Source organism: Ostrinia nubilalis, chromosome 1 (genome assembly GCF_963855985.1).
Source record: "Ostrinia nubilalis chromosome 1, ilOstNubi1.1, whole genome shotgun sequence".
Classification (NCBI taxonomy): Eukaryota; Metazoa; Arthropoda; class Insecta; order Lepidoptera; family Crambidae; genus Ostrinia; species Ostrinia nubilalis.
In genome coordinates, this window is record NC_087088.1 from 8258416 (window position 1) to 8275305 (window position 16890).

The 16890-nt window shown below is 35.8% G+C and overlaps 1 protein-coding gene across 5 annotated transcripts in view; it reads right to left on the reverse strand.

The window, feature by feature from the left end:
- Nucleotides 1-239: 239 nt before the first annotated feature.
- Nucleotides 240-16890, reverse strand: part of LOC135088652 (lachesin-like) — a 154270-nt gene continuing 137619 nt past the window's right edge. For 4 of the 5 annotated variants that reach the window (XM_063964812.1, XM_063983600.1, XM_063983584.1 and 1 more), the window contains exons 3-9: nucleotides 16555-16667; nucleotides 15221-15406; nucleotides 13828-14020; nucleotides 3925-4053; nucleotides 2304-2423; nucleotides 1527-1697; nucleotides 240-1262 (exon numbers count right to left, since the gene is read on the reverse strand). In XM_063964812.1, the coding sequence (XP_063820882.1) occupies nucleotides 1006-1262; nucleotides 1527-1697; nucleotides 2304-2423; nucleotides 3925-4053; nucleotides 13828-14020; nucleotides 15221-15406; nucleotides 16555-16667 (1169 nt within the window). In that variant the 3' untranslated portion in view covers nucleotides 240-1005. The remainder of the gene's footprint in view (nucleotides 1263-1526; nucleotides 1698-2303; nucleotides 2424-3924; nucleotides 4054-13827; nucleotides 14021-15220; nucleotides 15407-16554; nucleotides 16668-16890) is intronic. The other variant, XM_063983592.1, reaches the window with a different exon arrangement.

The following is a 16890-nucleotide window of genomic DNA, read 5'->3' on the forward strand; positions in this document are numbered from 1 at the left end:
TAACTTTAATTTCAAAGTTGTCAGTTTTATTGACGTGGACTATATTATGTTATAGTACACGTCAGAGACATCATTCAGTATTTCAATTTTCATTATTTGGAACAGACAAACAAATTAACACAAAATTACTTTGCACGCAACTACGGCGTAATTATGAGCCGCCACGGTAACCTCAATTAGGGTAAATAACTCATTATAATTCTAAGAAATTAAAAGACAAAGTAATTACATGTCTTCGATTTTATTATTTTTTGTAACGATCAGGATATTAACATACATTGTTTGGAAGAAGTTATTCATTATGTTTTCACTACGCTATTTAGAGATACGCAGAAAAAGACTTCAATTGTAACGCTGGAAAAGGTTTTCAAACGTTATATCAAGTTGTTTTGAAAATGACTTTTATTACCCTCATCCAAAGTTGCAATCGGAGTCAAAGCACTGTAAACAATTTAAAACTTAAAACTTTCGGCGTCAATTTAGTCATATTTAGATACGTCTGAAACAAATAACTAGCTGTAAATAGGCTTTCTATTCTTATCAGTTACAGTTGATCATTTCAAATATATTTACATTTTATAATTTATCGTACTCAATAAAAACTCTATAATATAAATGTCTCTATTCAAGATTAGCAAATATACATGGCACATTCAATATAAACAGTTTCTTATGTCATGACAGTTACAATTCTCATGTCCAACAATAGCTATTCGAAGTTAAATAGTACCGTTATTTATAATTGTTACATTGCCTTAGATATTCTCCTAGACAACTATATACAAGTTTAATTAAATCTAGTTATTATCACGTTACACGATGATGGAATTGTGAAAATAAAACAATAAAAACACATGCTACCCCAAGACACAATTAAAATGTAAAAACAATTAAATTTTCCTAATAGTGGATAATTATTGGAAAGCAAATTAATATAAATTACTGACAATTTATTAATTGGGGAGTATACAAAATATTGTTGTTTATAAGTACACATTGCTATAATTAAAAAACTGTTAACATGCGTAGGAAGAAAATCGTTTTAATAACCACCGTGGGAAGGAGTTTGCGTGCGTTGCTGGATCCAGCCACGATAACTTTTCCATCGTTGGCGTACCATTTGTTGGCTCGGTCTGGCACTCTGTTGCTCTTGATATTTTCGTTGTCTACGTCCTCATCGTATATCTCAGTTCCGTATTCGTCATCAGAAGTTATCCTTTCGTCCGGATATTGGTAGACATGTCTATCGTTGCCCGGGATTTCTGCACGATAAAGTACGGTCTGTTATGTTACTTAAGGGAAAGGTTTTTCTTATTATACTTTTGTATAGAGTCGGCCGCGTTATAAAAACATCGTCTTCGTATTAGAATGGAGGTCCCGAATGAGATGGCGCTTTCGAAGGTTAAGTTTTTAGCTTGATACAGAAAAGGGACATTTTTGTAAAGGAATTCTCTATTTTCGATACAGAGTTCATTCAAGGTCGGAATGGAATAGTTTTGGGAAAATATTATTTGAGTTCAACTTACCGTATAGTCTAATTTTGCTTTCGACGTCTCCTAGGGAGTTTTTCGCTACACAAATGTAGCTGCCGAGGTCTTCTCGCCTTATGTTCTTTATGGTCATGGTCATCTCAGCTTCAAACATGGACTTCTGCCTCACAGTCATCTCGTGATGCTCAGACGGTATTATCAGCTCACCTGCGGAACAATTTATTACTTAAAACACTTGCTTTCAAATTCAATATTAGAATTTCATCTTTCCACGGCGAAGTTTTATGAAAAATGTAAAAAGTTTCCGCAGACACCTAGAGTTTTATGGCTGTCTTATAATTTGTTTCACTTTTATCGGGGATGCGAGGGAGTTAATCAAATGCAAGTAGTATTTAGATTCAGGTGATATTTATGAAGGAAGTTTGCTTATTAAGGACCTTTTCCCACGGCTATCGAGTTATATCCCTGACTTACTGAGAAAGCATTTGTTCACACGGTAGTATCCCATTTATGGCAGGTACGGTATTTTGTGGTAGGTACGGGTGTGTGCAAACAAATTATGCATGAAGCTGCTAGTGGGAACACTTTTAATAAACAATATTTGTAATTTAACTAGATCCTGTTTTTTACTGGTCCAGTCTTATGAAAATACCTAATAGTGAATTTGAACGGAACGGTTTTTTTGCGGGGCGAAAAATTTAGTAATAAAACAAAATCCTGCCAAAAACAGTACCTGCAAGAACGGGATGTCTTCGTAGCAAAGAGCCATAAGGGCTTATTGAAAGGGGGTTAGGGATATCTGGGATGACTTACCTGGGTCTTTGACCCAATAGTTAATGGATTTTGGCGAGGACTCGACGTAGCACTCGAGGGTAACATCTGTGCCGAGCGGAGCGCCCACCAGTTGGTTTGGCACCTGAATCACTGGGTGAACTGTGTGGGGAGAACAGATGCACATTTCAAATATTAGTATTCAAGTAAGTACCTGATGACAAATATTCAATTATTTGTCAGTCAGAAAGACAATAGAAAATTTAGACTCGTAGTTTTTATGTTCTTTCATATTTTTTTTATGCAAGACAAGGCATATTATATTCAATAATAACAGTGCTACATCGAGTTGAAATAGCGCGTAGCGTCACGCTTATGTAGATTTTATTCTCAAAAGTGACGTCACGCGACATTTCATCTCAATATAATACTGTGATTATTAGATTATGAAAAAAATTAAAAATACGCGTCCAATATTTATAAATAGAATATAGAATATTTATAATAGACTAAAATATAGAACTTCGATTTCATTACCCAGTCATCATATTGTTTTGTCAGTCTTGATAGGTGATTTTGCTTGTCATAGGTTAACTCAACAATACCTACATCAGTAAATGTTAAAATACTCATAATTATGTTTAACTTGATTGAGTTAAGTTTCATGTGGCGTCATCCACCAGTAGCCTACTCGTATGTATTATAATAACAGTACATTAACTAAAGAAGACGTGACACAATAAGTATCAAATTATTATGTAGGTATTTAGTCAAATAATAATCTTCAGTAATTTGTCATCCTCAGGTGTCCTCGGTAAGCATTTTTATTCAACAGTTCACAATAAAAATAATCACCCGGTTATTTTTTTTAATTCAGCCCAAAAATACTTTATCATAAAATTAATTGGATAAGAAATATAGTGAAAAGAATTTAGATAAATACTTAGGGTGGGTTGCACCATCTTACTTTGACAGTAACTAAGACCATAAGCGGTGCTTTTTGTATGGAGTTTGACAGATTTTTGACGTTTGTCAAAGTTAAAGTAAGATGGTGCAACCAAGCCTTAGTATCCTTGTCAACATAATTTGATTGAGCTTTTTTGTCGGATCTGTCGATGAAATATTTAGGCCTTGTATTTTATCCTACCTGCTGAAGTAATCTTCTCTATAGGTCATAACCAGCGATCGATCTTTTTAAATAAGCTTCTGTTCTGGGTTATCAGACGCTGTATAGCATGTAACATAAAATGTTGTTGCTTATATTTTTTGGTATCAAGTTCTTCTATTTTATATGAATCAATTTTTAGGGTTCCTTTAAGATTTTGAATTATAAGAATGCTTGAAAATCAAAATTGAACTTTATGTCTCAGTAGACATTTTCATATAATTAAATGATGATGCAACTTTTATTACGATCTCATTATTTAAAGAAAAACTACTTTTCAACAAAGGTTTTAAACAGAAATACAAGAAAAGAGAGTTATGTAGTTACTTAAATAGTCCTGTATTTGTTAACTATTCAAAAAATTATGATCCTGTTTTGATCTAATTCCTTTCTAATCTTCCTTATTCAATTTTTATTTGTTCTTGATAGAAACATTCAAATGACACTTAAAACTTTATAATCTTGATAGAAATAGTTAAATTAACACTTAATACTTACAATGTACACTTATATGGATCCTCTTGCTAACGGTGGGGGGAACACCGTTACCGGCGATGCACAAATATGTGCCCATCTCTGACCGCGAGATCTTGGTCAGCTTCAGGATCTCGCCTTGGTAAGTCAATACTGTGGACAAGGATAGTATCTGAAATCATCATCGTCAGGTGATTTAGTGGCCATTGCAGGATTCTCTCCAATCTTGAAGATTTGCCCTGTATTCCCCATGCTAGTTCCAAGAGTCGGGATGGCCAAATGTTAGCAACTTCTTTTTTAGGGTTGATTTTATAATCGTCGGATAACTTTTATCTGAAGAATAAGTTTGGCACATTGATAGTTTCAGTATGGGAAATAAATGTCAAAATGACAAGTTTAATCTGCAGTTAAAAGATATCTGACGATTGAAAATTCAGCCCTTAGTATTGTCTTTTACGGAAGGACTTAGATGATCTTATTCTCCTCTGCTGAAACCACATGGCAAGTTCGGCACGGCCACTATATTACAAAATCAGTGTGATACATTGTAAGCCAAAAATATGTAGTTAGCAAAAGTGCTAGAAGTTGTTTTTTTCGGAGAAAGCATTTTTCTCTCGCTGCAGTGCGGTAAAGTTAAGATTCTATGTAGAAGCTTCAATCTAGATCAATCCAGTGTTTTAATTTTGTTAATTTGTGAAACAAATAATTGACATGCCTACACTTGTATGTAGGTATGTAGAACCATACTAAAGACTAAGAAACTTATCTTATTGTGTGCTAAATTAATAAAGTGTTCGTCGTAGCTAACAATAATCATAAAATACGGTTCTTGGCTACAACGCAGTTGCAGTGGGGTTAAAATAATAATGAACATCTGGCAAAGCTTAACTTGCAATGAATGTGATTTCGCGAATTTCCGACGTTTCTCAGAACTGGTTTACTCGAGATGCAGGTATTTGGAATTACTGTTTCTAAGGTAGTATTAATAAGGGCTGTTTTTCCTTCATAATTCTGTATTGTGAATTTCCCAATCACTTCAATGTAATTGGAATTCGATCAATCAGCCGCGTCTATTGCAGACGGCATATAATATGCAGCGGTTTGGGAACATTTCTTTTCATCGCTGTGAGCCGATACGAGATCCTCAAAGATCTCATACGTATTGTCGAACGTTCTTGGAAAGTACTTACACGAGTCTTGTAAGCAATCTTGTTCTAAAGGGTAGTTTTTTTCATTAAATGAAAAGTTACATTATTTGACAATTTAATAAATAGGTGTATGATGAAAAGACATTATTATGTAGGCTGATATTTATATCGCCAGCTTGAATTTTAAAATTAATGATATTCGTCACAACTCTGTTTTAAATATTTTTCTTTTTTCAGCCACCTTCATTTATTTAAGCTTATGAACTGTCGGGTGTAAGTCCAACAAATTAATAAGTATGAAATAATATAAAACGTCTAAATTGGTTAAACTTGGTATATTCGTAAAATGGTTAAAAATTGTTAAATGGTATGCTGAGTACACGCGGCGATGGTAACCGAACGCGAACTAACTTAAAGATATTAAAATAATGAAAAGGTTAAAATTGGGTCAGATTGGTAAATGCTGACCGCGCGCTTACGGGCGAGTTGAATGCACTGTACTTCGTACATATTCCCGAGGGAAGAAGAATAAGCAAATGAGGGTGCAAGGTGATACAAGATGATAAGACAATAAATTGGTGCAATTTACAAGGTGATAATAATAACATGGTAAACTTAAAAATTCAATTCTTATAGTCTCTATTCAACAACACTAAAATTAAAAGAATTTGGCAGTTTCACTTTTTTCACTTTAGCATACACATGGTCACTTGCACTAGTACACTGGACACTCGCACTATCACACTGGTCACTTGCACTAGCACTGCGGTGCAGGGCAGCAGCGCGGGCGCGGGGCTGCGGCTGCGGCGGCGCCTGCTCAGCTGCCGGCCACCGGGCGCGCGCGCGGATCCTCCGCACGCCGTAGGCCACAGCAGTCACGAGGCTGGCACCCGTCAGGAGGTAGATGGCTATGTAGTGGTGCAAATCATGGTTGTCGAAGGATGTGTCGTCTAAGTCTTCCTTGGTATTATTCTTTATTTGTTCTATTTTCTTTCCAATAATCTCTAATTCCTTGTCAATATCAGTTTCTTGGTTTGTGCTGGTTAGAGGTGTTATATTCATGGTAACGTTCACAATGTTATTTATTGATGGAATTTCAATATTAAGAATATCTGGTTTCACTTTAATATCATTGGTCGATTGTTTGTTATGTGACAGCAAGGTGATCCCGTCGTCCTTGATGACGCATCCACTTTCCAAGGCGAGTATCCCGACCTTGCTGAGTCGCTCGATGGTAACTTGATAGTCACATATGATTTGAATGGTGCATTCACTGCAACATGAGTACAAGTAATTGTTTACTTTGTGTAGTTGCATCCAAGTGTTTTTGCATTTTGTGCTCTCTGTTTTACAACTTAGTGACTCATTTACTTTAACACAATAACTTTGATCGGTTTTAGTCATAGATATTGGTATTTGATGGGCACACAGTAATGTTTCAGAGTCATAGTTACTGCATTGTTGTAATTGTAAATCGGAAAATGGTATTTGTAGATCTTTTTGTATATTAATTGCTAACAGGTCTGCCACAGCAATGACTTTGTGCATTTGATTTTCGCTTTTCATAGGAATTGGTATTAATTTATAGATTTCAAAGTTATCTCTGCCTACTAATGGTATTTTAATCTCGAAGATCAGAAATTCTTGTGTAAATCGGGCTTTGACAGTTAATAAATGGTAGATTTTCATTAAGTCGGTTTGAATGTTGTCGATTGGTAATGATAGTTCTTTGGAAATTTGTCCCGCGATCATATGAAGTTCTGTAGTCAGTTGTTGGGGTTGTAACAGATGTATATTAAACTTTCCATGAAAGATATCAGTGATGGTGGTTAATAACATTTGCTGTATGTCTTTGAGGTTCATGAGTATTCCGTTTGCTGTGATTGATGATAATGCGAACTCATTGGCATCTGAGTTTTCTTGTATTTGCTTTTGCATGGTGTTGGCAAGTTGATCTAGGAGGTTCAAATGCTGGTTAAATGCTTTATGTTGCTGGTCGATAGTTTTCTCCATTCGTTTTATAACGTTGTACTCAGACTCTATTATCGATGTGTGGTTTTTCAGTAGCTGGTGTAGATATTTTTGGTCATGTCGTAAGTTCGGTCCGCTGTACATAAGGTCATTCACACTTAGTCCAGTGGCCGTTTTTGCTGATCCGTTGAATACGACTCGGATTGCAGTCGTGGTTGACTCAGAACGTACGACACAGTGGTGTGGTAAAAAACATTCTATTTCTTGGTTATTATGGCTTATTTTCATGTGGCCGAGATTAAAATATTCATTCATGAACTGTTTGTATCCAATTGCTATTTGGTTATTTTTACATAATTTCTTTTCTAATTGGTAAAATTGAGCGATGGCTTTTGATTTAGATTCTCCTAGTTTTTCATCTGCATCTGGTTTCATAGGTAATCTGACGACATAACGACCATCTGGTTGGCGTTTTGTTTCTGTTTGGTACTGTTGTATGCAATATAAGTCTTCAGTTGATTGGTTATCTTGCTTGTCTGTCAAATCTTCTATCTCCCAAAATTTTTGTATGTCGTCATAGTTGTTTAGAATAACATTACAGTAATAAGATTTGATATTTCCACACAGTATCCACCCTAATTGCGTTTGTTGTGCAATAGGTTGGGATTGGTCTTGTCTTATAATCCCGTGTAACATAATTTGGGAATATACATCGGCACCAAGTAATAGGTCAACCGGACGGCTTCGATTAAAATCGGGGTCTGCAAGTTGTATGTTGTCGAGATATTGCCATGAGGGCTTGCTGAAGGATTGATTTGGTAACTTTTTGATGAGGTTTCGCATTATGAAAACATCAGTGTTCATGGTGAAGTCATTATGTAATGATGCTACGGTAATGGTAATAACGCCCTTGCAAGTGTTTTCTTTCGCTCCAATGCCAAAGATAACGCCTTTACATCTTTGGCGTGGTATTCCAAGTTGTTGTGCTGCATTTTCAGATATTATTGATGTTTGAGATCCTTGGTCAATGAGGGCTCTCATAGTCTTGTAAGTTCCATCAGCTGCTAAGACATTAACTTGGGCGGTTGCTAACAAAACGTCGGTCATTGACTGGTGATCGTTCGACACGTGTGACACATAATTTGGTTGATGACGCTGATTGTTAAAACTTGGGTTGGCAACTGGACGATTATACGTGTAAGCATTGTGCAATAGCGTGTTATGCTTTTCGTTGCAAATGCGACATGTTTTTTGTGAATTGCAATCTCTGCCATTATGATTGATTAGGCAATTTTTGCATATATTCAATTGAGAAATCGTTTTCCGTTTTTCTTGGTTGGTTAATTCTCTAAATTTGGTACACATATACAAAACATGATCCTCATTACAGATGAAACATTGTTGGGATGTATTGGTGGTGGAGTGGTTAATAAAGGGTTTATTGTCAATCTGTCTCCAAGCATTTGGATGTCTATAAATTCCTTCCTTTGGTGTCCTATATTGATTGTTGTTGGTATAATTATTTTGGTTATACTGGTGTCGTTCATTAGAGGTAGATTGTGAGTATTTGTTTGTCTCACTTTTTCGGCGAGCAGTCTCTAGTGCAATGAATTTCCCTTCTAAAAATGATAGGAAATCTTTTAAATATGGAAGATCTCTTGGTTCTGGTAGCGAGTCAATATAATCGTTGTAGGTCTCGGCGTCAAGTTTCTGTGCCATGCAGTATACAATCATGGGGTCCCAGGTCGTTATATCTACACCTAGGTTTTTTATAGCGTTGAGGCATTCATTGGTTGTATCGTGGGGCCTTTTTATGTTAAATGCGGTCTGTTGATGTATATTTGGTAATGACATGAGCGTGTTCATATGCGAGTTGAAAATTAATTTATTATTATTATATCTCTGGTTCAATATGTCCCAACAGGTCTGGTAATTCTCTGAACTAATGTGAAGATGTTGAATGAGCTTTTCAGCCTCTCCACGTAGCTTGCTCTTCAAAAACTGCATCTTTTGAGCTCTAGACATAGATTTATTTTTATGAATAGCTTCTAGGAATAGATCTTTGAAGGATAGCCATTGTTGGTAGTTGCCACTGAATATTGGTATATCTATGTGTGGTGTAGACTTCTCTCTATGGTTGGTGTCCCACATCCTGTTGTTAATAGACTTCTTAATGTCGTAATACTCATTTTCATAGCGATTAAATAGTTCGTCATATGTCTTGTCTTCAAATTCTAAGTTACTGTCAATTTCCCAATGTAACGAATCTATTGCAGCCCAACGTGATTCAATAATCTTCAAAACATCTTGAAATTCCCACTTTTCAGATAAAACGTTCAAATTAATTTGAGAAATAGTTCGAGCTAGCGCTTTGAAATTGCTTTGTTGTTTTCTCATCATCTCATCGATTTTACTTGGTTTGTCGACGTCATGGAAAACAAATCGTGGTAATGGTAGGACCTTTTTAGGCATGGTTTCTGATGTTGAGGTTCCCGCTGTTGACGTACTCGGTTGTGCGGTAGGTGTTGATGGTTTTTGAGATTCACTGGTTTTCGGACCCGAAGGGGATTGGGACCGATTGGTTACTTCATCATAACTTTTGAGTAAATGGACTCTAACATCGTCATAAAATTTCTTGGTTTTGAAATAGGAATCATCCTCAAAATACATATCGTCTTCAGTTTCATCACAAATATTGACTAATTTTTCATGGTTTAGCGAAAATTCTCTCCAGAAAGCTTCTAACGACTGCAAACGACGTTTAATGCTATCAGAAGTTTTCCTTTCTTTCCCTTCTTTTTTGAAATTCATGTAAAGCTTGTTCATATTCTCCATAATCTCCTTTTGTGCGGCAATAAGATCGGCGATAGAAGACATCTTGGTAGTTGGTTGGTGCAGTGGTTGGTTAGTATAAAAATGGAAAGATCTTACTTGGTGGTTCTGCTTACTGGTCGTTGATAGTAGTGGTGTTGGTGGCCGGGAATCCAAATATTGGTCACAGGTCACACAAAATGGTTACAATTGGTTTGCACTGATTGGTTCGTAGTCAAATGGTTCGATAAATGGTAAAGTACCCCAAAGGGCTGGTTACACAGAAAGATAGTCACTGACACGTCACGTACAAAGTTCACAACGCGGCAGGTCCCACCTTTCCGAAGGTTCGAAGGACCAAATTTGTCGGGTGTAAGTCCAACAAATTAATAAGTATGAAATAATATAAAACGTCTAAATTGGTTAAACTTGGTATATTCGTAAAATGGTTAAAAATGGTTAAATGGTATGCTGAGTACACGCGGCGATGGTAACCGAACGCGAACTAACTTAAAGATATTAAAATAATGAAAAGGTTAAAATTGGGTCAGATTGGTAAATGCTGACCGCGCGCTTACGGGCGAGTTGAATGCACTGTACTTCGTACATGAACATTACCAATATAAGCTCTTTTCAACATAAATTGTTCATCAACCAAATCCGTTTAAGCGTAATGATCACGTTTTTTCAATAAACCATTAAAACGCTTTTCGAGTACAATAAGATCTAGGAGTCTATTCAGTGCAGAACTCTACTAATTACGACAAACTTTAAACAATACTGGACTCGAAACTCATCCCGAGAATGGTCGCCGCACGGCTCATTGTGAACCACAAATGCGGTCACACAGACACTCGTATTATTATACATATTCGGAAAAACAATGCCGTCCTTGCGCTATTCAAATAACTAAGACAAATGGAATATTTTTTCAACACTTGTGCTGCGAATTTTTGGACTCAATTATATTTTGAAATGGAAACTTGCAAATTTTATGAAGGTACACATAATAAGGTCAGATCGTGGGTACGAAGTGGAACAAAAGGCTACCCGAATTACGATTTTGTTATTATGTCCACCGAGTGAGCACGCTACTCGTGTTTTACCTAAAATATTATGTTTCATAAGGTTTTGTTTGGACGAATTTTCAAAATATTTGTTACATGAGAACAGATGTGTAGGCTTACGTTTCACGATTTATTTTGAGGCGTATTTGAATCAAGTGGAAATATGTTTTATAAAGAATACTTGTCCTTATTATTTTACTTTCTTTGAAAAAATAAATGCTGTTTTACTAATGAACAATCTTATAAAAAGCTTCACACCCATTACTTTTTGCTTGCAATGAGTGCTAAGTAATTTTCTACAGTTCTTAACATTTTAATATACGCTACTATTTAGGTACAATAATACATATCTAAAATTGAAAGATATAGAAAAAGAGATAATAAGAAGTCTATAAAAATTATGTAAAGTTTTAAGTTTCATAGTCATTAAGATTATTCATAAGCTAAAAAAATATTAGCCAGTAAATGAAAGTTAGAAAAGTTTTCTATCATTAATATTTTTTCGCTGCTAAGCTGTCTATAAGACAAATACCAAATACGACCCTAAATCACGTACAAGTATCACATAACCCTTCCACGCCGATGTTGTTTGAACGAGGAGTAATGGTGCTATGAAGAAATTTACCCGAAATTGTTGCTACGTGACCGGTTAGTAGGAACTAGGGAAGTGGGGAATTGGGGAAGCAGGGAGGTTGGACCGCGTCAGATAACGGACGTGACTGACTGATTGGACATTGGTAATCTTGTCTTATAAGTACCGTTTCGAAATGTAGGAAAATAAAACAATATGTTTAATACCTTATTTCAGGAATAATGGGATTTGTAGTAGACTTCTTAAAGTAATCTTGATTGATTGATTTATAAGTGAAGCTCCAGCTGGTTTTGTAATTTGGAACGTAAATTGTTAACCACCTACATAAACATCTCGTGGTGTTAAATTATAACAGATCCATTAGGACTTTTAAGGTCTATTTTTTCTGTCTAGGATTACTAAACTGACATGTTTTTATAAACTGTAAGCAAACTTACAGCCATAGAATGAATGATGTGTAGTTAATCCTGTCTTACTCTAATGGTGTTCGTAGACTGTGCAAGTGTGTTGCTATTGTGTAATGTATACAGTAAATTTGTACAATAAAGTAAATAAATATACAAAATTTTCTGAGAGTAATCATAACAAATCTGCAACATAACATTCGAACACTATTAAATCAGTCAGTTTTTCAACAAGGCAGGTAAGTTGAAGAAGATATAATTTTGCAAATCAAAAATTTCGTTAGTAACATGGTTCATTTGATAGTTAAATTAATGAACTCCCCGGATTTAATCCTTCATAATAAGCTGTATAATAATGTTTACCAAAAACGAGATTAAATGCCCTGCTCGCTGTAATTTACCTATTCCATAAAGCGGGTTTCTGGTTAGTTACCGTCGGATCTCGTGTCTTTGTGTAGTTCGGTTCGGCTAATCAACTTAATATGACCTATTACAGCTTGTGAGTAAGTAGATTTAGTTTATGTATTAAGATTATACGAATTTCAATGAGAGTTACAGTGAATATGTTGAATATTTAGATTATTGTCTATTTTGTACAATGTTGGAAGTTTCATAAAAATAAATGCGTCATTTATAATCAAACATGTGTTATTTGAGAATAAGTTATTCAGTCATTTGTTGTGAGAAAAATGATTGATTCTGTGGCAAATCAATAATAAGCCGTTTTTTATTGTTGAGTGTTTAAAGCTAATTTAAGAACTTCAATCGAATTAAAGCAGCATTGTTTTTTATTATAAGGCTCAACATTTCATAAATTGAATGATTCGTTTTGAGTTATGTAGATTATGTACTTATCGAGTAAATGCAGCATTAAGTAAACTCTTTATCTCAGAATGACGTAAATAAATTGGTTAAAAAATTATTATCAATCTCTATTAACACTTCTAACCAGCTAATTCAAAAACCTAATAGGAAAATGAAATCTCTGTAAAAATCGCACAGGTTTTATGCATTTACACCTAGAGCATAAGCTCGTTAGCAGCTAGAGAAATGTAAATTTACGTTCACGCCGGAGAGGAATTCGCAGATTGGTTATGCAAGCGATATTGTCTTTTTGCGATCTTGATGCGGGAATTCGAAATGGCACAAAAACTCCTGCATCATGATTTAATTATTTGAGTGGATTGTTAAGACTGGGAAATCTAGCTACGTAATGGGTAAATTGAAATTTCATATTTGGTAATTTCTCTTGACGAATTAAAATCGTCATATTTACGAGTCATAGAATAGAATACAACAATATTAATTGCCAAAACTGTGTACAATCTGCTGGTTAAAATGCAAAACAATATTATGTTGCAATGTTACATATATCGGGAATAAAATAATAAAAGGTATTTATTTCAGGCATAGCCCATAAAAGTGTTAGTAACAAAGGTCTTATAAACTATGATTAGTAATAATCACACAATAACCTATACATAATTAAATAACGACAATTTTTTGTCATTAGTAAGAAGATCGCGTGTCCAGTGCTGCATAATATTCAATGTGATTTTAAAGTATGAAAACTAAGTAGTTTCTTAAAAAGGATTTAAAAAACGCCAGGTTTTTAATTAAAATAAAAAGAGTTAACAAACGGTAGGTACTTGTGAAACAAGCTACAATAATGTTCTTTTGAACGTATACTTCTAAGAAAAAACAGTCCGTGGAAGCCTGCATCCAACGTCTCATTTCAATTTTCGGAAAAATAATTCAATATGAAGAATTATGTTATAAATAGCAATAAATTTATCTGGCGAACTTAATAGACGACCGTAAATAAAATTAAAAGTTAAATGGGACAAAAACCTTTGAACTAAGATAGGTGGTACTCATTTAGGATCTCATAACCGTCCAATAACACAAAAATAATTTAAATAAGTCATTTGTACCTTTGCTCTTTGCACCTGTGTGGTCCCGAACGACAATTTCTTGGCCATCTTCTCTTTTCCACATGACTCTCGGAGGTGGCACTCCCCGCGCCTTGCACGAGACCCTGGCTGTGCCTCCTTCGGGCACCATCGTGTCTCCCGACGTCTCCTCCGGGATAAAGTCTGGAGGTATCACCACGTCGAGAAAGCCCATCTGGTTGGAAAGAGATTAAAGTTTGGCTGTAGAAGATGTTGACTGATTCTATACTTGTTCCATAATAGGTCTTATAAAATACCGATATACTCGTAGTTTCATTAGTTTAGTTTAGAGAACCATTAGTGACTGACATAGCCCGCATAGTTGCTAAAAACAAGTGGCACCACGGGCACCACGGACACCACGGGCCGGAAGTGGACGTCATTTGGCTGAAACGATTTCATAGAACACGTTAATAATGTTCTTCTTTAACTGAAGGTAAGTTAAATACTCGGAAACAAGATTCTATGAAACTTTGCTTCTGCTCTTAAAGCAAACTAATTTCTGGAGTTGCCTAAGAAAATAATGCAAGTCGCATAACTGCATGTTATCAAAGTACAACTCAAACACATTAAAAAGCGGTTACTAAGGTATTCACTTTCCAGACAATTCTAGGGCTACACCGTAACTCCTCTTATGTAGTTTCTGGCTTATCTTTCAATGCAATATTCGAGATAGTCAAAACTTTAGACTACGTTTTAAGGTCATAGTAGACTTAACAACTCGGAAAGGGATCAACACTGTATCGCTTTTCGCGAGCTGTCATCGCCTTTCGCGCGCGCTCTGGCGAGGCGTTTACATTACGGTGCAAATAAGGCCCAGATCAGACGGTGAAACGCAACTGCAACGAAACTGCAACTTTCTGATGATTCTTATGAATGAAACTGAAACTGAAAGTTTCAAACTGGTTGCGTCATGTGTGGTCTCTCAACGGACGCTATGGCAGAAACTTAGATGCAACTCAAAAGTAACTAGCAGTTGCAGTTTCGTTGCAGTTGCGTTTCACCGTCTGTACGTTGCAGTTTCAAGTTTCATACAAAGAATACTGGCCGCCTCGAGTTGATACGGTTACAATAAGGAGTAGCCCCGCTGGCACGGGCCGCTTTTAGATTCAAAAGCTACTGGCCATGAAAATCCAATTTATTCAAACATAGTTACTTATTAATCGCTTCCTGGAAATAATTATATGTGATATCTGAAATTAATATTACGATGTTTACCCCAAGGTTAATTGCTATTGAGCTCATTCATTTCCGATAATTTGGACATCGGACCTTATGCCTTTTTTCATCTTTTATTACTCAGAAAGTGAATACCAAAGTGCGTATAATATTTGGATCGTCTTTACCCAGTCCATTTGAAGGCAATTAGACTGACCTGACTTTTCATAGGGTCCGTGTTGATTTGACACATGTATTGCCCCCTGTCTTCTTCCTGCACGTTCTTGATGTGGAGGTACCAGGTCGAGTGGTCGCTGTGGGAGACAGACACGCGGGAATTGTGCGTAATGACCAGCTCGTGGATTGCTTGGATGGCCTTCGTGTCTGCTTTTACCCAGCCCACCTGGAGATATAGTTTAATTAAGAGTCTAATATGTAAATGTAACAGTGTGCACCCCCTGTCGAGCGGTGCAAAATATGCACGTAAATAATGTTAGTCATTTAAAAATCGTTAATTTTAATTATTATGGACATTGTTTTTGACCCATAAAAGTAGGTATTATTCAAAGTCAAGTAAATGGAGTTCACTAATGTTAAAGCTCAATAACCATTTTTGTTGATCGCCTGGTTTAATGATTTGATCATCGGATCACAACTTGGACTTTCTAATGGAGTCAGAATGGAGAATCACATGTGCCCCAAAAATGTCCGTTTGGTAGATAAGAAAAATGTTTTTATCTTTCAATAAACTTTTCATATATTTATCACCCGTTCGCTTTGTGTGAGATGAAAACACATCGCGGTTGATAAACATTAGCAATATCAGAGAGTTTCTGACGCGATTTAAATGCAAATACTGTTACAACATTATTCGTCTTTACAAATACACAGCTACGTTATTTGGCACTCACTATGCGCAAACCAAGGAAACAACAAAGCTGACTCTAATTCCCATGCAAGGGTACCTCGCTGTTTTACAATTAAATGAATGGAACAAAATTAGAATTCTAGCTAGAAACTTTACAGATCTTAACTGAACTAAATAAACACCAATGCAAAATTGACTTTGCCAATTTGCTGATAGCTTCGCTACCATTTATTTTGTTGCGAACTCCGAGATAACAGTTTTAAAGTTGTTGCTTGGTTGTAAGATTCTGTTTTTAGCGGTTCTGTGCAATCTGTGTCCGGTTTGTTACTTAACATCTTTCGCAATTAGGTACAGCGATTACATTTTTGATTGCCTTTATATTGAACATGAAAGGCAGTTTAATTTTCATTATTAAATTAAAGGCTTCTGACTTACAAAAATAATCATGAAAATCGTAAGATATTACCAAGTTAATCACTTCACTTCCAGTAATTACTGGAATTTGATTATTAATTCATCTTCCTTTTACATCGTGGACAAGTAAACCTTCTTGAGGTGGACGGACCAATCGATTTTTAAATTACCTTCGTAACTTTGAACTCCATGTACCAACAAAGCAAAGGGACTATAATTTAGGGTGTAATTTCTTTATGGGGGGTAGTAATTTGCCATTCGTTACATACCCGGTAGTTGCCAAGGTTGACGACGATACATTCGAAGGTCGCGTCGCGTCCGATGGGCACTGTCAAGTTCGTGATGGGCTCGCCGAATTCGGGCACCTCAACACCTACACCTGCTAACAAGAAACACAAAGATAAGTAACTAACTATAGTTACAATAGTCAAAGTCATAAATGTTTAATTATTATGTATTATAAACTAAAGATCTTAAGTGAATAATACGTAATAATGGGGCCCACTGAAAACCAGTGTCGTGGCCTTCCCCACCGTGGGCCACGGCATATGCTGAGTGGAGTCCCATTGTGCATTGTGATGGGCATCGCTGTTGCGACAGGATAG